Source organism: Desmodus rotundus, chromosome 6 (assembly GCF_022682495.2).
Source record: "Desmodus rotundus isolate HL8 chromosome 6, HLdesRot8A.1, whole genome shotgun sequence".
In the NCBI taxonomy this organism is placed as follows: domain Eukaryota; kingdom Metazoa; phylum Chordata; class Mammalia; order Chiroptera; family Phyllostomidae; genus Desmodus; species Desmodus rotundus.
In genome coordinates, this window is record NC_071392.1 from 138,207,957 (window position 1) to 138,232,292 (window position 24,336).

The window sequence follows — 24,336 nt, forward strand, 5'->3', positions numbered from 1 at the left end:
TTTTTTACTTATTCCTCTGTCATATTTTGAAGATTGTTTTTTCTTAAAAATTTTTAATTTCATAAAATTGTAAATTTGGTAGCATATAGTTCTTCATTATATATTTTTGCCATTCATAAAATATTTTGTGATTTCCTATTTTTGATTTCTGATATTGATAATTTGTGGCACTTTATCCTTTTTTCCTTGATCAGTTTTGCTAGGGGGTTTTCTATTTCATTAAACTTTTCAAAAAAACAATGTTTGGTTTCGTTGAATGTTTTTGCTGTGCATTTTTTTCTATTTCACTTATTCGTCCTATTCTCTTCATTATTTCTTTCCTTTTAATGTCCTTACAAATTATTTTCTATTTATTTTCAGGCCTCTTGGGATTAAAGCTTAGATCATTGATTTCTTTATTGTCTTTTTTAAAATTATGTTTTATTGATTATGCTATTATAATTGTCCCAATTTTCCCCCTTTGCCTCCCTCCACCCAGCAACCCCTACTCCCTCAGGTAATCCCCACACCTTTGTTCATGTCCATTGGTCATACGTGTAAGTTCTTTGGCTACTCCATTTCCTATACTGTACTTTACACCCCAACGGCTATTTGTTCAAGGCTATAAATTTCCTTTTTTCCTTATTACCTTAATTTCTAAGCAGGAGCCTTTTTCTTATTCAGTTAATATATTTTATACTTTTCTGTGAATTTTTTATTTGACCAATGTATTACTTAGAGTTTTTTTTATGGGTGGTTGAGTTTTGTGTTATTATCTTTATTATTTTGGTTATATTTTAATATCTAACCTATAACTTGCGTTCAATAAGGTATGCATATCACAAATGAATAGTTTGATGAATATATATTACCTATTCTTGAACATAATACAAATGGATTCATATAATATACTTAGTTTTTGCTGTCTGGCTTCTTTTACTCAATACAATATTTTTGAAGTTTATTTATTTGGATGGATGGATAGATGGATGGATGTTACTATTTATTTCTGAGTAGTATTATATTATATGAATATACAACTCTACTGTTGATTGACATTTGAATTTCTCTGGGGATGTTATGAACAAAGCTTATAATCTAGATTTTTGTACATATCTTTTAGTGGACATAATGCATATCTCCTGACATTATACCTAGAAGTTTTCAGGATGTGTCATAGGATAGGCAAATGTTTGGCTTCAGGAGGTGTTGCTAAATAGTTTTCTAAATGGTTGAACCAATTTATGCTCTTGCTAGGGATGAATAAGAGTTCAAGTTGCTCAGTACACTCCCCAGTACTTGACATTGTCAGTCCTCTTAATTTTAGCTCTTCTGGTACGTGTGTATGGAGATATCTCATTGTGATTTTAATTTGTGTTTATCCAATTAATTACTATGCTTTTACCTTTTGATATGCATATTAGTCTCCTGAATATATTTTTTAAAGTGTTGTTCAAGTCTTGTGCCCATTTATTAACTGGGTTGTTTTTCTTTTTCTTAAAGTTCACTCTTCATTTCTTTTGGTCTGCTTTTCTACCCTTGTACCAAATTAATATTGTCTTATTACTGTAGCTGTCTAGATGGTCTTAGAATCTTACAGTTTAAATCCTTGAAATTTATTCTTCTTTACTATTGCTCTGGCTATTCTATGTACTTTGAATTTATATATAAACTATATTATAACTGGTTTTATTCTATTTTATTTTCCAACTATTTGTTGCAACTGTATAGAAATACCACTGGCATTTTTTTCTCAAAAAGCATTATTGTTTCCATTTGGTCCAATGCATGGGAGAGGATTTCAGGGTGGGGTTTCAGGGAGAGGCTCAGGCAAAAGCCAGATAACAGGGAAATGCAGAGGGGCCCCTCAAAGGCCTCTGGGCTCCAAACGTTTCTTAGTCATGCTTGGGGGTTAGTCTTTTGAAGAGATACTCCCCCATCCCAGCTTGGGGGCTGGCCAGCCTGCAGATGTTAGTCAGGTGGTCACCCATCTTCTTGATGAGTTTCACCTCCTTATCCAGGAAATAGTTCTCCAGGAAGTCACAGAAATGAGGCTCTGTGTGAGTAGAACCCAGGGCAGGCAGATCCAAAAGGGCCTGTTTCAGGTTCTCTCCAAGGCCAAGGCTGCTTCCATGGCATCCTGAGTTTCACCCCACTCATCTTGGGAAGGCTTCACCACATCCTGGAGAAGAATTTGGCCACCGTGCTGCTTTTGCAGCTTTAAGAGATGATCAGAGCCCTCAAGCTTCTTCTCAGCCAATTCTTGGAAGAAGTGGCCCACACCCTGCAGAGCCACATTGTCATGGTAAAAATAGAAGCCCAGAGCGAGGTAGGTATAGTGAGCCCGAAGATGCAGGTCGGCCAGGTGGTTAATGGGAACCTCCACCTCGGTAGAATAATTCTGACGAATTTGGAACCTCGTGGTTGTTTGGCAATGAAGAATTAAGGTAAAAAAAAATGGCGTTGGCTGGTCTTGGAGGCTGAGGATGGCTGAGGTGGTTTCGAAGGTGGTGACTAGAAATGAGGATGGAGGGTAATTGGAAAGAAGGGGAGTCCTCAGGTCTGTTCTGTCCAAACCCTGTTGAAGCAAGAGCAGGTCCTAGGACTGCCGAGGGCATTGTCCCACTGGCTTTTGTATATTGACCTTAAATCCAGAACCTTGCTAAATTAACTTGATTATTGATAGTTTGTTTTATTTTTTATTTAATGCTTTATGTCCACAATCATGTCATCTGTTGAAAAAAAAGACAGTTTTACAAACTCTTTTGCATATATTGTAAACTTCTTTTAAATTTTGTCTAGAAGTTATTTTTATAATGATGAATAGAAGTGGTGATAGCTGATATCCTTTTTCACTCTCTGACCATAAGGGACAAATACTAATATTTCACTATTGAATATGACATTCTCTCAAGTTTTTTTAGATATTCTTTTTTCAGAATTTTTAGAAGTCTCCTATAGTCTTGTCTTCCAGTTTAATAATTCTTTTTTTTTTAAAAGATTTTATCTATCTACTTACAGAGAGAGGGGAAAGGAGGGAGAAAGAGAGGGACAGAAACATCAATGTGTCAGAGATACATTGATTGGTTGCCTCTGTCATGCCCCCAGCTGGGGACCTGGCCCACAACCCAGGCATGCGCCCTGACTGGGATTTGAACCATCAGCCTTTCGGTTTGTAGGTCAGTGCTCAATCCACTGAGCCACACCAGCCAGGGCTAATAACTCTTCATTTAATTTTGTCTACCAGTTTGATAATCTCATATGTTCTTTTCTTCAGTTCTAAAATTTCATTTGATTAATTTTAAAGCTTCTATTTTTTGGTTAAATTCCTTATATGGACATTTATTCTGTCCATGTTTTCTTTCATATCTGAACTTATGAATCACAGTTAAATTGTTTGATAATCACAATATCTGGATCTTTTTTGCATCTCCTTCTTTTGCATGTTCTACTCCTGATCATTGGTTATATTTTTTCCTTGCCACTTTGCTTATCTACTATTTTTACAGTATTTTGGACATGGTGTATAAGATAATCATAAGGTCTCTATCCAGATGGCGGTATTTTCTACCAGAACTGTCCAACCCCTTCCTTTTTTTTTTTTTTTTTTTGGTCTAGATGAATAGGATGAGAGCCTGACCACAGCAATCCAATCAGGGGTAAAGTTCTTCAGGAATAAGCAGTTTCAGTAAAACTCAGTCCATGTCTGGATCCATGTCTGCACTTTTGATTGAAAGACTGTTGGGAATGTGCCTTGAAAGACGATGGTAGGAATCAAATTCTGTCCTTCAGAGATTACTAATTTAATTTTTTTATGGTCAGAGAAAAATCCTTTGCATGATTCAAATGCAAAGATTTGTTTGATGAGATTTGTTTCATAGCCAATAATATGATCTATCTTGGTGAATGTTCCATGTGCATTTGAAAGAAAATGTGAATTCTTCTCTTGCTGAGCAGTGTTTTATAGCTTAATCAGGCCAAGGTGGTGGTAATCTTAATGTTGTTTATATTCATTGTGATTTTCATTTGCTTATTCTAGCAATTACTAAGAAAAAACTGTTTAGATCTTCAAGTTTAATTGTGATTTGTCCATTCACCATAGGTTCTATCAATTTTTGCTTCATGTATTTGACACTCTGTTGTTAGGTACATAAATATTTAACATTATGTCATCTTCAAAATTTAGTTCCTTTTTCCTAATGTGATATCCTTCTTTATTTCTGATTCTGAATCTACTTTGCCTGATATTAATATAGCCACAGTGGCTTCCTTTTGATTGATATTTATACTGTACATATTTTCCTATCCTTTTACACTTAATCTGTTTTTCTATTTAAAGTGAAATTTGCTGTAGATACTATGTAATTGTAGGATTTTCACCTTTTATTCAATCTGAATATCTCTACTTTTTAATTGGGATGTTTAGACCAGTTACATTTATTGTACATATTAATAATATTGGGTTTGGATATACCACCTTACTATATATTTTGTTTTTTATCCTTTGTTTTTTGTCCCATTATTTTCCTATCCCTACTGTTTTTGGATTGAGTAGTTCTCTATTATTCTATTCTAATTTCAACATTACCAATTAGTTATACCTCTTTTAAAAATGTTTATGTTTTACTCATGTTTAGAATATACATTTTAATTTTTTTATAGTCTATGATTAAATATTATGCCAAGCATTTATTATGTATAACCTTATAATAGTATATTTTAATTTTCTCTCTCTAATCATTTGTATCATTGTGGTTATATGTTTCATTTCTTCATATGTAATAAACCTCCAAATATATTTAACTATTTATACTTTAGCATATAACATCCTTTAAAGTTAGTAATATAATAAATAATGTTTAGATATAGGTTTGGTAGTTAGTAAAAATGAAATCTCATCTCTTTTCATTTATTTTTATTTGAGGTATCATTGACTAAGTTAGACATTTTTCCTTATTCTTGAAGAACATATGACTCTTCTATAATGCAATTTGCTTTGTGAAATTTTAAGAAATATTCCAATCTAATGAGAATTTAGAGGTTAAATTATTTTAGAAATGTATATTTTAGGGTTTTTTCTAGGAATTTCACATGTATATTAGCACTTGAAATAGGTTCTGTAGTCAAGTAAGGTTGTTTAATTTGTTTAAAGATTGACAAACCACATTTCACCCTAAAAAGTTTTTCTCTATCATTATAAATACTTACTCTTCTATAGAACATATTTTGAAGATTAATGTTATAGAATATACAAAAGGTTTTATTTGTATTGTTCCTAAGTTAGGAAAGGTTAAATGATTTATCATATTTTATTCAATCATCCTCTCACACACACACCCTTAGAAATAAATTGAATGGTTACTGTGTGCCAGACATTGTAATTTATACAAATAATAGTAAAGTTGATTTCTGAATACAAATTTTCTGGCATCAAAGTCAATACTCTTTCTGCTATGTTTTTTTCTGTTCCGGGATCTTGAGAAAATTTCCTGTTCCTCAGAGCAGTTTTCTACATCTGCTATTCTAAACATAATCCTGAATATACCACAATATAGTCTCTGGGGGCTAGTCCATAAAAAATGAGGTTCTGACAGGCATCTTAAAATACAGGCAGTTATATAGTTTTTTTTTCCTTTTAATAGGCTTCATTCACTTTATTTGTTTATTTGTATTATAACATTACATGGTAGCCATATAGTCTTTTGTGTCTGGCTTCTTTTACTCCACATAATATCTTTGAGATTTATCCAAGTTGCTACCTTACGTTTTCATGCCAGTAGGACTTCAGTTTCCCAATCTATGTAATGAAAGGGGTTGGGCAGGATGAACTCTAAAGGATTTTTGAGTTGTGACAATAAGTGAGACACTCTTTCCACTGATTTGCAAGAATTACAATGCAGGAATTCTGACCTGCGTCAGTTGCTATGATACTGTAATAATACTGGGAATGACAGTTTTGAATGTGTAATCCTGTGAGAGCATTGACATTGCACGTCTGGGCCAGAAACAATTTTGTGCACCTGTGATCTGTCTAAGGATGCCCTAACTGATGTCTGCCTCTCAGAGGCAGCATTCTTCCTGTGTGCATTACTAACTCGAATTGCCCATATTACAATTTAAAAAGCTGTTGATAAACTGGCTTAACATAGGACTGGTGAAAAGCACCACACCATGTGTGTGGTGTTTGAGTAGCTCATGGTGTTAGGAAAACTCATGTTCAACTCTCCTAACTATGTGACCTTGAGCTTCACGTCTATCTATGTGACCCTGGGCAAGTCAATCTTAAACGCTCCCAGTCTGACCTGGAAACGGAGATAATGATAGCCACCTCACAGGGTTGTTATGAAGAACCAGACGAAGCAATGCATGCAAAGTACTCAGCGTGCCTGGAATACACGTAGTGCTTCATCACAGATAGCTGTTCCTGCTGTCACTTCTTGTCAGCAGTGTGTCATCCAGTGGCCCTGCAACTGCAATGTGTCACTGAGGTTCCCTTTCTCTGCCAGTCCTGTTTGTTCGTCCTTGCAGGGACAAAAGTGGGTAGAAGCAGTGAGGAGAGAATAGCCACTGAATTTTTAATCAGCCCCATGTAAAGGGAAACTTTCAGCAGTGAATGGAGTGAGCCAGCTCAATGAGAAGGACAAGTAAGGGTCCAGGGGATGGAAAACAGGTTCTGACAACTTCATTAGCCATAGAACATTTTCTTAGCTGATGGTGGTAACTAAATCCCTTTGGAATAAACAAAATAGTGATTTAAAGTATCTGTTCTTCATTGAAGACTGTTGTGCCACTTACTCTCAAATTCCTCCAGCTCTTCAAGAGGAATTTCCTCATGTGTGAATGCAGTATAATGTGCAAACTAAGAAAAGGGCCGGGTCTGATGAATTGGGTTTGAGTCCCAATGTTGCCATTAACAGTATCTGTAAAACAGCAACCAAGTTAATTTCTCTGCTCATTGGCTTTCTGATCTGTAAAATGCATTCTTAGTTGTAATGGAGATTGGTTAACATAAGAACACTTTTGATAGTGCCTGGCATAGAATAATAAGTCCACAAATGTTAGCTCCTGGTCACAAATTGATATAATGATACTGCACCTAGGTCTTTAAGTTGTTGAGGGTATTTAAATGAGAATAAGGTCAGTTAAATGACTGACACAGATTTCAATGATAATTCAAATAAACAATGTAACTTACAAAAAGGAAGGCTGGAAATGTGATATAATTAAAGAATTTGAGAAAAAATACAAATCTTCTGCACCAAATTTAACACATTTATTACTTTTTAAATGGAAGTATAAAATAAATAAGTGGAAATTCTTACACTTACAGTTTATAAGATCTGTGTAAAGTAACACTCTTCTTTTTGCTCTGAAATAGGGAAAACCAAGTGGAAATTTCAAGTCAGACAATAAATAATAATAATGATAGTGATAATAACAATAACAATAATTATGAAATACTTTGTCATCGAATAAAGTCTGAGAAAGAACCCAGAGTTCATTCTCAGATGAGGTCTCTGCTTTATGGAACATATATTCTAACAGGAAAGAGAAAGAGTAAAGAAGTAACAGATTAACAGCAAGAGAATTTCAAATGATAATGATTGTTCTACAAAGAAAATGAAATACATCATATCATGAAAATGGCTGGAATAGGGGATGTAATAGGTGGAGGGTCTGCTCAGGATTTGGTTGTAAAGAAAGATCTGTCTGAAAAAAAATATTTAAGTAGAGTCCTGTAAAGAAGTCAGCCACTCACAAATCTAGGAGAGGGACCTAGGTGAAGTGAAACCCATAAAATCCCCAAGGTATGAAGTGGCAGAGCATCAATTCAAACTCAGTGTGTTTTGGCTTTAAAATCCTTACTCTTTCTATAATGGAGGAATAAGAAGACATTTATAAGTCAGGATTTCATCAAGGTCAAAAGATTCACAGATTTCCATATATTCCAATAGGTAAGCCATAACCATATTATGTGGACTTTGAAAAGCAGAAATGAGTAACACCCTCTTGATTCTGTGGCTGGGAGGACTCATCAGAAGATTTTTATGGATGGAAATCAAAGGATAAGATTACTTTTAATTTTTTTTAAGTTAAGACTTTATTTTTAGAGTAGTTTTAGGTTCACAGCAAAAAAAAGATTTCTCGTATACCCACTGCCATATACCCACACACAGCCTTTCCCATTATTAACATCTTGCACTGGAGCAGTACATTTGTTACAATTGGTGAACCTACATAATAATGAATCAAATTCCATAGTTTACATTATGGATTACTCTTTGTGTGGTACCTCCTGTGAGTTTGGACAAGCGATTAATGACACGTATCCATCATTATAGTATTACACAAAGTGTTTTCACTGCCCTGAACATCCTCTGTGCTCTAAGTAATACCCCTCATCTCATCCCCCATCCCCTGGCAACCGCTGAGCTTTTGACTGTCTTCATAGTTTTGTCTTTCCAGAATGGCATGTAATTGGAATCCTACAGTAGCCTCTACAGATTGGCTTCTTTCATTTAGAAATGTGCATTTAAGGTTCTTCCATATCTATTTATGACTCCGCAGCTCATTTCTTTTTACAATGAATAATATTCCATTGTCTGGGGGTACCACAGTTTATTTGTTCATTCACCTGCTAAAGAACATCTTGGTTACCTCCAGGTTTTGGAAATTATGAATAAAGCTGCTACCAACATGTATGTGCAGGGTTTTGTGTGGAAATAAGTTTTCAACTCCTTTGGGTAAATATCAAGTGATATTGCTGGATTGTATGGTAAGATTAGTTTTGTAAAAAACTGCCAAACTGTTTTCCAAAGTGACTGTATCTTTTTTCATTCCCACCAGCAATGAATGAGAGTTTGTGTTGCTCCACATTCTCACCAGCATTTGGGGTTATCAGTGTTCTGGATTTTGTCCATTCAACAGGAATGTAATGGTCTTTCAGTATTGTTTTAATTTGCATTTTCCAGGTGAAATATGATGTGGTGAATTTTTTCATATGCTTATTTGTCTACGTTCTTTGGTGAGGTATCTGTTAAGGTATTTGCCCTTAAGTTCTTTTTAAATCAAGTCATTTTCTGATTGTTGACTTTAAAGAGTTCTTTCTTCTTTATCAGATAACTTTTGCAAAAATTTCTCCCAGTCTGTGTCTTGTCTTCTCACTCTCTTGACAGTGTTTTTCTGAAGAGCAGAAGTTTTTAATTTTAATGAACTCCAGATTACTGGCTATTTCTTCCATGGATCATGCCTTTTGTGTTGTATCTAAAAAGTCATCACAGTACCTGAAATCACCTAGTTGTTCTCCTATGTTATCTTCTAGGGCTTTATAGTTTTGCATTGTACATTTAAGTCTGTGATCCATTGTGTTACTCTTTGTGACTCATGATGTGGGTCAAGTCAGTGTCTAATTTTTTTTTTGTTTGTGCCTGTTCAGTTGTTGCAATTTATTTAAAAGACTATTTTTGCTTCTCTGTATTGCCTTTACTCCTTTGTCAAAGATCATTTGACACTCTTTATGTGGGTCTATATCTGGGATTGCTGCTCCATTGATCTATTTGTCTTTTCTTTTGCCAGTACTACATTATCTTCATTACTGTAAGTCCTGATATCAAGTAACATCACTCCTCCAACTTTGCTTTACTCCAACATATGTTGGCTATTCTGTGTTATTTGCCTCTTCATAAAACTTTAGAATCAATTTGTTGATATCCACAAAATAACTGACTGGAATTTGGATTGGGATTGCATTGAATCTATAGATCAAGTTGGAAAAAACTCACAACTTGAGTTTTTCTATCCGTGGACATAGTATACCTTTTTTTATTTATTTAGTTCTGTGATTTCATTCATCACAATAGTCTTTTGTAGTTTTCCTAATATAGGCTGTGTACATATTTTGTTATATATACAACTAAGTATTTCATTTTTATTGGTGTTAATGTAAATGGTATTGTGTTTTTAATTTTAATTCCATATTTCATTGTTTATTAGTTCCAGGAGTTTTATTATTGATTTTTTGAGCTGTCTATATCATGTCATCTGTGAACAAAGAGTTTTATATTTTTCTTCAAAATCTATATACCTTAATTTTTAATGAAACCAATAATAGTTACCATTTATTGAGTACCTACTAAATCCTAGAAATTTTCAAATATTATCTAATTAATTCTCATGATAACTCAATGGAGTAATTTAATCTCCACAAGTGCTCAGAAATTTTAAGGAATTATCTGATGCTTTCATGGCTGGTAATGGTAGATCTAAGACCCAGAACCTGATATGTCTAATTTTAAAGCCCACTTTTTTCACTCACCATACTTGCCTGCTTATAAAGTGTTACGGGAATGTAGATCAAACACTTCGCAAGATCTGAGGTCATTGGAGGCATCAAATGTACTAATTAAGGTGAAAGTGTTTTATAATGTCTGGGACCAACATTAATGACAAGAACTATTCTGCATGGGTCAGAGAACATTCATAAGTGTAAATACATTCAAGGTGTTTATTTTTTAAATGTTGGGAGAACAAAAAATGAAGTTTCCCTTAAAGTCAGCAAGTATTCACTGTCTTTAGATATCTTATCAGGTATTGTGGTTAAGGAAATATATAACACATTGACTTCATTCTGTTAGACACATACCTATGAAAACAACAGCAACAAAAACCTTCATAATTTAAGCATTAAAATAATGTGTCAAATGGGATATCAAGTCAATCTGTTTATGCTACAGGAGGTCAGAGGAGGAAGCCAAGTGGACAGGGAAGGCTCCTTGTAGCCACTGGAACTCTCCTCCACTTCATTTTTAAGGTAGTGGACAGGTTCCCTGGTTGATGCTCTGTTCCTATAACACTGCATCATAAAAGTGGGAGAAAAAATGAAGAATCAACTAATCCTACTTCCTCATTTCACAGATGTGAAAACTGAGGCTCAGGAGGCCAACTTTCCTAGAATCTAGCTTCTTTGATAATGAAATAACTATTCACTTTTATGTTTTCCTTTTTAAATTAAATATATTGGGGTGACATTGGTGAATAAAACTATATAGGTTTCAAGTATAGAGTGAGTGAGTGATTGCAAGGCTGTGGTTCGAGAAACACACATGTGGCTGGGGGTCAGGATGTGGAATGAGTTCTGGATTTGCAAGTCTCTAGCTATTGGTCTTCAAGTCTATGGCTTCCTGTCATCAGGCCTTATTGATAAAATGAAGATATTCGAATATGCTAGAGTATACCAAGGCTCCTTTCAGTTCAAAGACAATGATAAGTTTGTGACTTTTCATAACTATATACTGAATTCTTTGGGTACTGAACTCTCAAAGACTATACACTCAAGAGGGTTGAGTGTGTTTTCCTGTCAGAGCCTTATCTGACAGGTTTTCCCTTTGGGGTTTTTTTTACCCCCATCCCCTTTCCAAAGAAGCTTATCCCTGTATCTACCCTCTCTGCTTTATTCCGTGAGGAATGGGAGGAAAAGTATGCTCTGGCCAAGGCATCTATTTTGCTTTAAGATGCTCATCATTTCCCCCACTCTGGTGAGGAGGCCTGGGGCTAAGCAGTTTGGGTTATGCAGACACTTTTGCTGAGCTCACAAATGTAGGTGAAGTGGGCTGGGAATCAAGGGTGAACTTCCATGGGAGTCACCGAGCCCAGTTCTCCCCACTCGCCTTTCTTCCCAGAAGTCAGAGCATAGTCTGCATTTCCACCGTAAGTAGGCTGCCATTTTTCCATTGCGTCACAACTCTAAGGTGAGATTACACTAACTCCCAAGAGTTGTTTTCAGAACACACCAGTTAATTAGGCGACAGGACAACAGGGTGGAGTGATACTTTATTCTGCCGGATGTCTCCACACCTACAGTGGATTTGGCCTAGTGCCACTGCCAGCCACCCTCAGAGCAGTGGCATCTTACATTGCAACCACGCCCAGATGACAATAAATTGCATGTTTTTAAGGACTAAGCTTAATGAAAAATTATACACATTAATTAACCTAGGGACAAGAGAAGAAAAATTGTCAGCTCTTCCCTTCCTCATTCCCCACCCCCATCCCATTTTTTTTTGAGGGGGGGATGTTGAGATGTAGTGAGCTAGCCTTGTAAGTGAACATACCTGATAAAGAGAGTTTGAGGCACACAGTACCGATCTGGACCCAGATCAGTGACTGGCTTTCGCTTAACAGCTTATATCTTGTGGAGTACTTTCATCTATATGGCTTAATTACATCTTCACAACAAAACTGACATGTAGATGAGAACACTTCTGTATTTTATAAATGAGAAAATAGGCTTAGAAATGTAAGTAAAGGGAGAACTCAGTTTTTTAACTCCAAATCTCATTGTTTTCACTGTTTTTCACAGCTCTTCCCTAAGGGACTTAATGGTAGAATGTTCTGGTCGAAAGATTCATCAATTACTTCACTGAACATTGAATGCTGCTATGCTCCAGATATTGCTGCCTTTGAAAAAATATTTTTTAAAAATTATTTAATAGACTATTTTTAGAACAGTTTTAATTCATGGCAAAACTGACAGGAAGGTGTCGACCCTTCCCCTACACAGGCATGGCCTTCCCCATTATCGACCTCCCCCACCACAGCTGGTCATTCATTGCAGCTGGTGAACCCACATTGACATGCCCAGAGTCCATAGTTCACATCAGGGCTCACTCTTGGAGGTGTACGTTCTGACAGTCTAGACAAATATACAATGACATGTATCCATCATTGTATCATATAGAGTAATTTCACTGCCCTAAAAATTATCTCTGTGAAGGCAATGTTTTTATGATGTTCGTTGATGTACTCAATTAGTACAGTTTAATTGGTCTACCTCATTTTGTCCCCTTAGTGCATTTTCCAATGTGCCTCATCTCATGAGAATTTAGAAATTTAATCTGTATCCACAGTCTTGCTTCAGCTAACGTGGGAACTGGAATTAACACAGAGATGTCCTAATTCCACAACAAATACTATTCATGAACTTGCTAATGAGTTAGAGGTTTAAGAAGGATGTATAACAGTAAGAAGAGGCATTTGCCCTATTCCCATCCTTGGCTGGATGATAAGACATTTTCTCTCTTTTACAGAGAGGAAATGTTTGAAACTTTAAGAGCTTAGAATCAACCATTTCATTTTCTGACCAATTTGAATGGGTGTCACGTTTTTATGGCTCAAATGACTTGCCACTCCATCCAGCCATGTGTGGCTATTGTTCATTGAGGGTGACACAGTTCCTTGCAAAGTCCTCACCACCTGGAGTACAGTAAGCTGTCCAAAGGAAGGGGCACAGAGGAGGAAACACTCCTCTTCTCTGAAGGCTTTTAGTGTGTGCCCCTAAAATTAGATGCTGCTTGTTGGCACTTCCCACCAAATATTGAATACTTTAAAAGGCCCAGAAGTGGAATCCCCACTGTAATCCTTAATCAATGTACTCGGCAGTCTAACAAGAAGACATTTCTAGTAGCAGCTAACCCTGTGCACTCTGTATGCCCCAGATACCATTGAAAGGCTTTACATGAGCTACTCCGCATAATTCTCGTGGTAATCACTGTTCCAATGCTCAGCTTAGTTGTGAAGAAAGTGAGAGTTTAGGTAAATCCCCCCTCTTCACATGACAAGTAAGCCTGTTTTTGAACCCAGGTAGCATTACTTCAAAACCCAACAGTTAACTTCTAAATTATATCATCCTTCTGGCTCTCAAGTAGGCTTCACTATGGATGACTTAAACTATTACCAACAATAACAGTTGCTTTAGCTTTTTCACACACTCATCTCAGTGTGCTCAACAGTCCTGTCAAGTAGATGATGATACTCTTATCATGATTTGCCTGAAGCCAAATGGCTAGCAAGTCACACATTTCCAAAACATCACTGGGCCCCGTTGGTGCAGATTGGAGAACTGGTCCTCTGTCCGGATTCTGTATCCACCTGCAGGAGGAGGTGGTCCCGGAAAATCCTGAAACGCTTTACTTTGGGTCACTATGAAGTGGGAGTTTTTTGTTTTTGTTTTTGATTTTATTTATTTTCAGAGAGAGAGGAGGGAAGGAGAAAGAGAGGGAGAGAAACATCGACTGGCTGCCTGTCACATACCCTCAAATGGGGACCTGGCCTGCAGCCCAGGCATGTGATCTTGGCCAAAATTGAACCAGCGACCTTCTGGTCGGTAGGCCAACACTCAGTCCACTGAGCCACACCAGCCGGGGCTGAAGTGGGAGTTTCTGAAGGATGAAATTGACCCCCATCCCTTCAAATAAATGACGGCATTAGCAGTTAGATCACACAGCTCAGGTGATGGGCTACTGAAGGTGTGTGCAACTTATTTTAACATTTAAATAACTAGGAAAGTAACTCTGTCTCAGCCCTCATATCTTCATCTGTAAACTAAAGAGGAGAGTTGGATGACTTTCAATGTCCTATCTAGCTCCCAAAATATCAAACTGATTTTTGAAAATAGCATTTTTGTTCTTAAAAATAATACCTACTTAGTGCAATAACTTATTAGAAGAGAAAAATAGAGAAATGTAAAATATCATAATTCCATTAGATAGGGATAAAATTTTTTTGGTCAGTCTGTGTCTATTTCCCTTAATGCAGAAATATATAAATGTTTTAAAAAATAGTATGTTATTGAATGTGACTTTTTTCCTAAAGTCAAGTTTATTGAAGCAAAATGTATAAAGGCAAGTTTTAAAATCTTGGGTGTGTAGTTACATGAGTTTTGACAAATATAATCACTTGTGAAACTACCAGCACAATCAAGCTACAGAGTAGGGCCATCACCCTCAAATCCAGGGTGGGGCAAAAGTAGGTTTACAGTTGTAAGTACACAAAACACAGTTTATTCTTGTATTATTATTCCTTAATTATTGTATTATTTTCCATACGAACAACTGGAAACCTACTTTTTCCCCACCCTATATTTCCATTTGCACCTTTGTAGTAAATCTTCTTCCTCAATTCTAAGCCTGGAAAGCTAGATCTAATCTATGTCCCTATAATTTAACAATGTCATGTATAAATGGAATCCTAAAATATGTAATATTTTATGTCTGGCTTCTTTCACAAAGGATGATGCTCTTGATGTTCATTCATGTTGTAGCAGTTGTAATAGTTCATTTCTTTTTATTCTTGAGTGGAAATCTGTTGTACGGATATAGTTTGTTTATCCATTCACCAATTGATACACACTTGGATTGTTTCTGGATTTTAGTGATTATGAATAAAGTTGCAATAAATATTCTTGTATAGGTTTTGTGTGGACCTATTTTAATTTTTCTTGGGTGAATACCTAGAAATGAGATTATGGGGTCATATGGTAAGTGTATGTTTATAGAAAGAATGTAGGATTTTGTAGTTTATGTTTTAAAAAAAAATTTGGGGGGGAAATAATTACAGATTCACAGGAATTTGCAAAGATAGTACTAAGAAGTCTTGTGTACTCTTTACTCAGTTTCCCCAATAGTTAAATCTTACATAATTATATTAAAACTAGAAATTTGCATTTCACTAAAGGCTTGTGTGTAGCTCAATGTTATTTTATTGCATGCGTGGATTTGTGTACTTTCCCCACACTCAGGATGTAGAATTTTCCATCATCATACACATCTCTCTTGTGCTACCCAGGTACAATCACCCCTACTCCCTGCCCAGCAGCCTTCCTTAACCCCTGGCAACCGCTACTTTGTTTTCCATGTCTGTAGTTTTATGATTTTGAAAAGGTTATATAAATTAAAGTATATGAATTTTGGAGACGAGCTTTTTCACTCAGCGCGATGTCCTTGAGATCCATCCAAGTTGTCGAAGTCCATGGAACAGTGCACTGACGCTTGATTATCCAGTCACCTATTGAGGGACGTTTGGGTGGTTTTCCATTAATTGTGTGCTGGTTTTTGTGTGGGTATAAGTTTTAATTTTTCTGGGACAAATGCCCAGGACTGCAATTATTGGGTAGTATAATAAGCATATATTTAGTTTGTTAAGCAACTGCCAACCTGTCTTCCAGAGCAGCTACACCATTTTACATTCCCACCTGCAACACATGAGGGATCTGGTTTCTCTAAGTACTTGCCAGCATTTGATTGGTTCACTATTGTTTATTTTAGCCATTCAGACACTCTGTTGTCCTAAAACTATTTTTTACTCTTCCTTTCCCATTTATGCAGTCAAAAGGTACTACATATTCTTTCATGAAGAACCCACATTATTTTGCTCCTGGGAACTTGCTTCTGCTGTTCTGAAAAATCTATCACATCCCCATCCCCTTATGTTCAAATATCTTTAAACCTTGAGGCCCAGTTCAAAGGCGCTCCATCTGTACTTTGTTTATGATACTTTATGTTGCATGTTCCATTGAGTCATTTCTTTTCTGGTACAAGTATTACCTTCCCTACTACAGTGGTAGATTCTTTAAGGTAGAACAGTCTTTTTTATTTCTTTTCTTCCTCCGTACTTTCAGCCCCTTAGTGTTTGAAGTTTTCAATTAATAAAATTCAGCATGACTCCTACAAATTGATAGAGGTCTAAATTTTTTACTGCCATTAATATCACATAGGAGGGCATCACTCAAAATAAATAAAATCCCATTAAATGTAAAGTAAATTTTATATTTAATTTTAAATCCAACTCCTGACCTCAGCTAGTTTTAGATAACTAACTAGTGATATAGTGGAAATTTAAAATGTCAGATAAAAGACATTATTGGAGGAAAATTCTAGTCCTCATAATTATTTCAGGATTAATTTATTCTCATTAGCTGAATTTTTTTCAGACAGATGAGGCTACACACCTTTTTAATCCAGGCTCTTTTTTTTCTCAGAATTGAATCTAATTTTATCAAGACCTTTCCATCTAGAAGCTGAATATCTGTATGATGTGCTAACTTTACTCGATGGACATCTTTTTAAAAACACTTTCACAGATTGAGTTGAACAGTGATTTACGGGATTATTTTCTACCTCTTCCACTAGACTGTAGTCTCTTAGAAGTCGAAGACCATATCTGTTTTATTGACAAGTTTAATACTAGGCTCTCACACAGTCTCAGGCAAATGTAGGCATTCAGTAAATATTTGCTGTATACCTGTGGGGAGTGTTATGGAATCTATTGGATATACCATAACACATAACTTTGGACTTCCATTTCTTACTTTTAAATCCAATTTTAGTAATTTGGTTCCATACCTGAGAGTAAATATGATTCTATATTTATTTTTTATTCTCTTATTCCTTTTATTTGTCTCATGAATCAAGGTTGTGGTATGACACAATGATTAGTGCTATTTAACTTGTTACTTGATTTTTACTTATTTTATTTAATTTTTTTTATTGTTGTTCATTTGCAGTTGCAGTTGTCCCCATTTTTCCTCCATTAACTTGTTACTTGATTTAATAGAAACATTGTCTTCAGACTAGGTCTCAGCTTGACCACTCACAAGCCAGGTGGCCTGGTGTAAGTCACTGTGCACAGCATTCCTGGTGTCTCTCTGTGTGTCCAACGTTCCTCCTCTTACAAGGACACCCATCAGTTTGGGTTAGGGCCTACCCTAATGGCCTCATTTGAACTCAATCACCTTTTTTTTCAGATTTTTTTAATAATGTATTTTATTGATTATGCTATTAGTTGTCCCATTTTGCCCCCTCTATTCCTCTCTGCCCTGCACACCCCCTCCCACCTACGTTCCCCCCCTATAGTTCATGTCCATGGGTCATACAGATAAGTTCTTTGGTGTCTACATTTCCTATACTATTCTTAACCTCCCCCTGTCTATTTTCTACCTACCATTTATGCTACTTATTCTCTGTACCTTTTCCTCCTCTCTCCCCCTCCCACTCCCCTGCTGATAACCCTCCATGTGATCTCCATTTCTGTGATTCTTTCCTGTTCTAGTTGTTTGCTTAGTTTGCTTTTGTTTTAGGTGTGGTTGTTAATAACTGTGAGTTTGCTGTCATTTTTACTGTTCACATTTTTTATCTTCTTTTTCTTAGATGAAAAAATGAAGGCTATGCTGAGTGAAATAAAGGAAAATGTACAGGGAACCAACAGTGACGGGAAGGAAACTGGGACTCAAATCAACGGTGTGGACCAGAAGGAAGAAAGAAACATTCAACCAGAAAAGAATGAAGAAACAAGAATTCAAAAAAATGAGAAGAGGCTTAGGAACCTCCAGGACATCTTTAAACATTCCAACAACCTAATCATAGGGGTACCAGAAGGAGAAGAGGAAGAGCAACAAATTGAAAACTTATTTGAACAAATAATGAAGGAGAACTTTCCCAATCTGGCAAAGGAAATAGACTTCCAGGAAGTCCAGGAAGCTCAGAGACTATCAATCACCTTTTTGAAGGCCTTATTGCAGATATAGTCACATTCTGAGGTACTGGTGGCTAAGGTTTCAAATATGAATTTTGGAGGAATACGTTTCAGTCCCAACACTGAGTGTCTGAGATAAGTTAGTCACAGGTATAGGTAATGTGGTCACTACAATGCTTGGTAGGTAAGAGTCTGGGCTCTGGGGTTTGACTGCCATTATTTGCATTAATGTCACCATTTGCATAGATCGCTGCTCACAGGTTGTACAACCTTGGGAAAGTTTTAGAACCCCACCAAACCTCAATCTCTTTATCTGTAAAACAAGAATGGAGTGATATCCTTTCAGCTTATTGTTGTGCCTGTCTGTCACTTAGTAAGCACACCATAGATGCTAGTGAGTATCACATTTCTATACAAATCATTTTATAAAGATGTATAGATCATTTCTTCCTAATTTTACTTACGGATCTAACAATTTTGATCTTGTTTACTGTATATACACACATAAATATTTTACATATAAATTACATAGTACTCTTTTGCCAAAATTCAGTATACCAGCTAAGAATTCATTTATTGTGTTTTTTTTTAAACAGCTCCACAAACCTCTGTTTTCTATGGTCAAGATTAACCCTAGAGAACTTTATAGTGTGCTGTGATGGGCAGCATGGGCCAGGGAGCAGGGTCCAAGTAGCATGAACTGTAGGGAGAAGCTGGATGTTGTGTTGAAGAACCAAATATAATCCAATATGTAAAACTTAATATAGTCAAAATTAGACAATGAACTTCTATGTTTTCTTAATCTAATAAAAGCAACAATTATATCTATAAATAGCAGGGTCTGTATACTCAGTCATCAAACAGTGCCCATCCCATTCTGTTCTTAATAAAATGAGATGCTTATCTCCATATTTTCTTAGCCTTTCTAGATAAACAGAAAGGAATTCTCAGAAGGAATGAAGTGAGCTGTTAATGGAACATTTCAAGAGAGTAAGGCATGTAAAGACTCTTCTCTAGTTAGTGTCTTTCATAAAGGAGAATACAGTACAGACATTAAATTTATAGGGAAAAACATCAGACTTATAGGAAAGAAAATTAAAAATTAAGAAAATAAAAAAGCAATTGCCTCGTCTTCTAAGATCTGTCGGGACACAAACTTTTCAGCCATGGTCACAGCGTACTTACTTTCCCCCCAAGTCATTATGAAAGTGTGTGTGTGTGTGTGTAAATGTGTGCATGTGAGTGTGTGAGAGCAGGGGGTTTAGGAAAGAATTATATTAGCAATAGAATGTTGAAGGTAGTTTAAAGCTCCATGTCTGGATCCTCCCTGAACTGCCAGAAAGGCTCTGAGATAACCACATAGGGTGTAAAATGTGGGAAAGTGGCAAGGCTAGGATTGCCACCCAGCCTAATTCCTACTCTGGAATTTGTTCCTAGTGCCATTTTGGGCGAGCAAGGAAAGGATAATAACACCTACTCTGCCACCTCACAGCATTGCGTAACCAAATCTAGGGAACCACTGATGGCAAATTGTTTGAAAAATGTGGAAGGTGACTTGACTGTAAGGGACTATAGGTATTTATTAAACTATTGTGATCAGCAAAGATATCTCTGCATAGGAAAAGAGGAGATTTGAACAATAATCTGATAACTTTGAATTTCAGAGATAACCTTTTGTCTTCAGTAAGATTACTGGTCTACAACATCTTATTTATTTCACACTTTTCTCATTTCTTCTTTTTGTGTCAATACCCTTAATGTGAATACAGATTCTAGGCCACTTGATACATATGTTGAATTGTACAGTTTATACTTGGTGTAACTTAGCTCTGTTTCTTTTTAATGAGAAGGAAGAGGGTTTTCCATGTTTGATGAATAATTGAAAGAGCTGAAAAAAATATGAAAGTTAGAATTTAAGTACTCCGATTACCTAGTATACAAGTATACAGATAACACAAACCCCCATTCTCTAAAGCCTCAGTCCCATTCAGTTGAATTTAAATTTCGTGGTTCTCTGAAATAAGGAGTGATTCACAGAATACATGGTGAATCACCTCTGGATTTACAACATTCCTGAAATGAAATGGAGAGAAATCTCTTATGCCATGAGCCAGTTGGCTTGTGCTTCCAATATTGGGGGTGCTCACTGAATCTTCTCTTGGCTCTTTCCCCTCTTGGAAGACGTTATCAGTTCCAAGTCTCTTATTCATCACTTCAGGAGGTTCTGGGTGTCAGTGAGAAACTCCCAGTAAGAAGGAAACCAGCTCCTCAGCCTTTCCTCATAGCAGAGATTCTTTAGAGGTGCAATCATATTTTGGTTCTTTTGTTCCACCCTAGCACCACTTCCACTCCTGGGAATATTATCCATTTGGGCTAGATTTGGGGTTCATCAGAGCATATTACATAGTCACCAATTCTATTGTAAGTCATTACACCAATAATGAGCATGTATGGTTGGGACATATTTCATATAGTCAGACAGAACAGATGAAAGATAAATAATTAGTATTGGTATGTCAGTATTTAGAAGAGAGTTTTACAGATGGAGATGAGGAATCAATGGTGCTTGAAATCTAGCAGTGACTTTTACAAGTTATAAATGGCTAATGCTTTTATTTGTTTCAGGTATTGTGGTTTAGAGCATAACAAAATGAAAAAGAATATTTATATCTTGACTTTTTAGTTTCCCTTCAGAATGTGTTTGGGATGTTATTCTCTGCCAAGCAAACTTAATCTGCTGTTGAGGTCCACGTTCAAGAAATGCTGACTTTTCATGGAATCTCAGAAACTCCCTACTATAACCATATCATTATAATGACATAAAATGGAAGACCAACTGTCTTTAACGGGAAAGTTTACCACATATACTCGGAATTGTTCTAAGCATTACACACACACACACACACGGATTACCTCTAACTCTTACAACAGTTGTACAATGTAGTTGTAGAATCCCTATTTTACATATTAGGAAACTGAGGCTGAGAAAAAATAAGTGACTTGCCCAACATAGCTCGTAATTGTTAAGTCAAGATTTGGACCCAGATCTATCATACACCAAAGTCAGGTTCATTTCCATTACTCCGTGTTGTTGCAAAGAAAGGCATAGAAACAAATTTCCTATTCTCTTTCCATTAAGCCAGTGATTTTCAACCTTTTCCATCTCATGGCACACATAAAGTGATTACTAAAATTCTTTGACATACCAAAAAATGTAATTTTTTCTAACCTAACCAAAAACAGGTATAACTTGGATTCATTCGCACTAGCTAATGTTTTTGTGTTGGCTGTTGTCACTTTATTATTTGACAACCTAAGGGAAAAGATCAGGTTAGTGTTCCTGACTGAATAGTCACATATTGCATGTCTTAAAATTTCTTGTGGAACACCTATTGAAAATCACTGCTTTATGCTATGATGAACGTCAATTTTCTATCCTATAACCACAATGCAATTTGAACTTGCTTTCCAGATCACTCATTTTACTAAACCATTGCAAAGAAACAAAACTAGTAGTGCTGACCTTGAAACCACTGATTGCATTTTTACAGGAAAGAAATTATTTCATGAAAAAAAGTAAAAGAACTATTTTGGCTTTGATGGTATTCAGAAGGTTGACATGATCCCAAAATTGTCTTGCTTTAGATCAGCTGTTTTGGAACAATCTCTAAAAGGGTTTTGATCTCATAAAGTTCAAAACTTTCCTTCAATGGGTATGGATACCCTGTATAGTACTGGAATCAAATGTTTTGGGTCTGACTTCAGTCATCTTTGTGCATTTCTTGGGGTACTCTTAACCTAGTAGAGTAAAATAGTCTGGTAGACCAAAAGGCATTACTTATAGAATGGAAGAAGGAACTAAAGGGAAGATACTGTCCTGGTTTGTGTGGCTCAGTGGATTGAGTGCCAGACTGTGAACCAAAAGGTCACTGGTTCGATTCCCAGTTAGGCCACATGCCTGAATTGCAGGCTAGGTCCCCAGTTGGAGGCATGCAACAGGCAACTGATCGATGTATCTATTGCACATCAATGTTTCTCTCCCTTTGTTTCTTCCTCCTTTCCCATCTCTCTAAAAATAAATAAATAAAATCTTTTTTAAAAAAAGAGAAGATACTTCCTCTAGAAAAAGTGCTGCATTTATATATTTATAATTTCAAATATTTCTTTTTTTCTTTTTTTGGGAGACTAAGTAATGAGGCAATAAAGGAATAAACTTAATTTAGGGGGAAACTGATGGAGCCAAATTTTTCAAACAGGAACTTGGGGAGCAGTGGGCTGTGTGGAAAGTTAAACCTTGAGTCTCCAATGTTTATGATGATGATGTGTGATGAGACTCTAAGATAAACTTTAGAATATAAAACAGCCTTCACATGGAGGATTCTTTTTTTTTTTGGTGTATTTATTTATTTATTTTTAATTTTAATTTTTTATTGTTATTCAATTACAGTTGTGTGCCTTTTCTCCCCATTCCTCCACCCCACTCCAGCTGAAACCCCCTCCCTCCCCCACTTCCACCCTCCCCCTTGATTTTGTCCATGTGTCCTTTATAGTAGTTCCTGTAATCCCCTCTCCTCACTGTCCCCTCCCCACTCCCCCCTGCCCATTGTTAGATTGTTCTTAACTTCAATGTCTCTGGTTATATTTTGTTTCCTTTTTTCTTCTATTTATTATGTTCCAGTTAAAGGTGAGATCATATGGTATTTGTTCCTCACCGTATGTAAGCTTTGATTTCATAAAGCATCTACCTTTGCTAACCTTTCATGGCAAAGTGGTATATGGAGTCGAGAAACTGTGGGCCTTGTGGTCTTCTTTCAAGTGCCACCTCTGCCTCTGCCACCTAAACTGTGTGTCCTTGGGAAGGTCACCACTCCTCCAAGTTTCAGTGTCCCCATGTACTCAGTGTTAGGAGTTTGCTAGGTTATCTCTTAGGGTCACTCAACTCTCTCATATGAGTCTGTGACACTGAATGGGGACACTTGGAACATCTGTAGGTGGAAGCACCGAGACTCCTAGCTTCTCTTACTATAAAGCAGCTTTCTCCAGGAGTGGTGAAATCTTTACATGTTTACCTGACTGGTAAGACAACCAATCTGTCTTCTTTTTCCCTTCCCTCCCACTTAGGAAAGGGACCCAGTTAGAAACATGTTTGTCTACAAGGTAATGTGTCTTATGTGGCTGAAGAATTCAGTTCTTAGAGAGGACTGCAGAGTATTAAGCTTTGAATAAGGTCCTTGGACTCAATCTATTTATTGCCTTTTGAGGTGGTATCATGAAAAAATATTAGAACTACTTTGGAAACAGACATTACCTGTTCAAATCTGCCCCCTTGACAGGATCCTAAAGGATGGAAACTAAATTGATGTGGTATATTAAGTCTAGCAGGACCTTGAACAACTGGTTTTATAATGTTGGCTGTTGCTATGGGTGTGTATCACCAGGTATATATAAAGTAAGCTGCATCCCCACGGGTTCAGTCCTAGAGCACCAGCTGGTGAGCAATGCTCGGAGCAGACCTATAACCAACTTACATCATTTTCATCATGAAGGTAGCCGCAGTGCCTATACTTCTGACCCTGGCTCTTTGCCTCATTCAAGGTAAGCAATTTGCATGTAACCTAAGCCTCTTGCCAGACACCACAAAGCCCTGTGCAGAGACTTGTCTCCCTCCCCCTGCCCAGTGCATAAATGGTACTGAAGATTTTGTATATGTATATGTAATCCTGAAATATCTTGCCAGGCACACAGCTTTAAAGAATTACATATGTGGTTTTATATTAGAATGATGTTGTTATCTTTAGAAATGGCAAGTAATTTGAAATGATCTGAACTTTATCCATGAGGAATTATTCCATCAGTTCTACATGAGTTCTGAAAAGCTAATGGATTCTTCTTTATCTGACCCTTTACCGAGCATATCAATTCATGATAGGAATTCTGTATATAATAGATATTTAAAATTTAGATGTATGTTTATATATGTGTATATTTAATAGCATATTTATAAACAAAACATTAAAAATTAAATTCAATCATCTATTCTTATTTTAAAGA

General features: G+C 36.3%; 2 protein-coding genes and 1 long non-coding RNA gene across 4 annotated transcripts in view; all 3 read left to right on the top strand.

Moving 5' to 3' along the window:
• LOC139440989 (uncharacterized) overlaps positions 1-9,008 on the top strand; it is a 46,229-nt gene extending 37,221 nt beyond the window's left edge. The window contains exons 2-3 of the long non-coding RNA XR_011651368.1: positions 3,598-3,746; positions 8,952-9,008. This is a non-coding gene — a long non-coding RNA (uncharacterized lncRNA). The remainder of the gene's footprint in view (positions 1-3,597; positions 3,747-8,951) is intronic.
• Positions 1-19,430, top strand: part of LOC139441027 (uncharacterized) — a 95,233-nt gene extending 75,803 nt beyond the window's left edge. The window contains exon 3 of the mRNA XM_071221849.1: positions 17,961-19,430. Coding sequence (XP_071077950.1) covers positions 17,961-18,337 — 377 coding nt within the window. The 3' untranslated portion in view covers positions 18,338-19,430. The remainder of the gene's footprint in view (positions 1-17,960) is intronic.
• A 4,317-nt stretch (positions 19,431-23,747) lies between these two features.
• Positions 23,748-24,336, top strand: part of SPINK5 (serine peptidase inhibitor Kazal type 5) — a 64,959-nt gene continuing 64,370 nt past the window's right edge. For both annotated transcript variants that reach the window (XM_024576767.3, XM_045185129.2), the window contains exon 1: positions 23,748-23,880. In XM_024576767.3, coding sequence (XP_024432535.3) covers positions 23,826-23,880 — 55 coding nt within the window. In that variant the 5' untranslated portion in view covers positions 23,748-23,825. The remainder of the gene's footprint in view (positions 23,881-24,336) is intronic.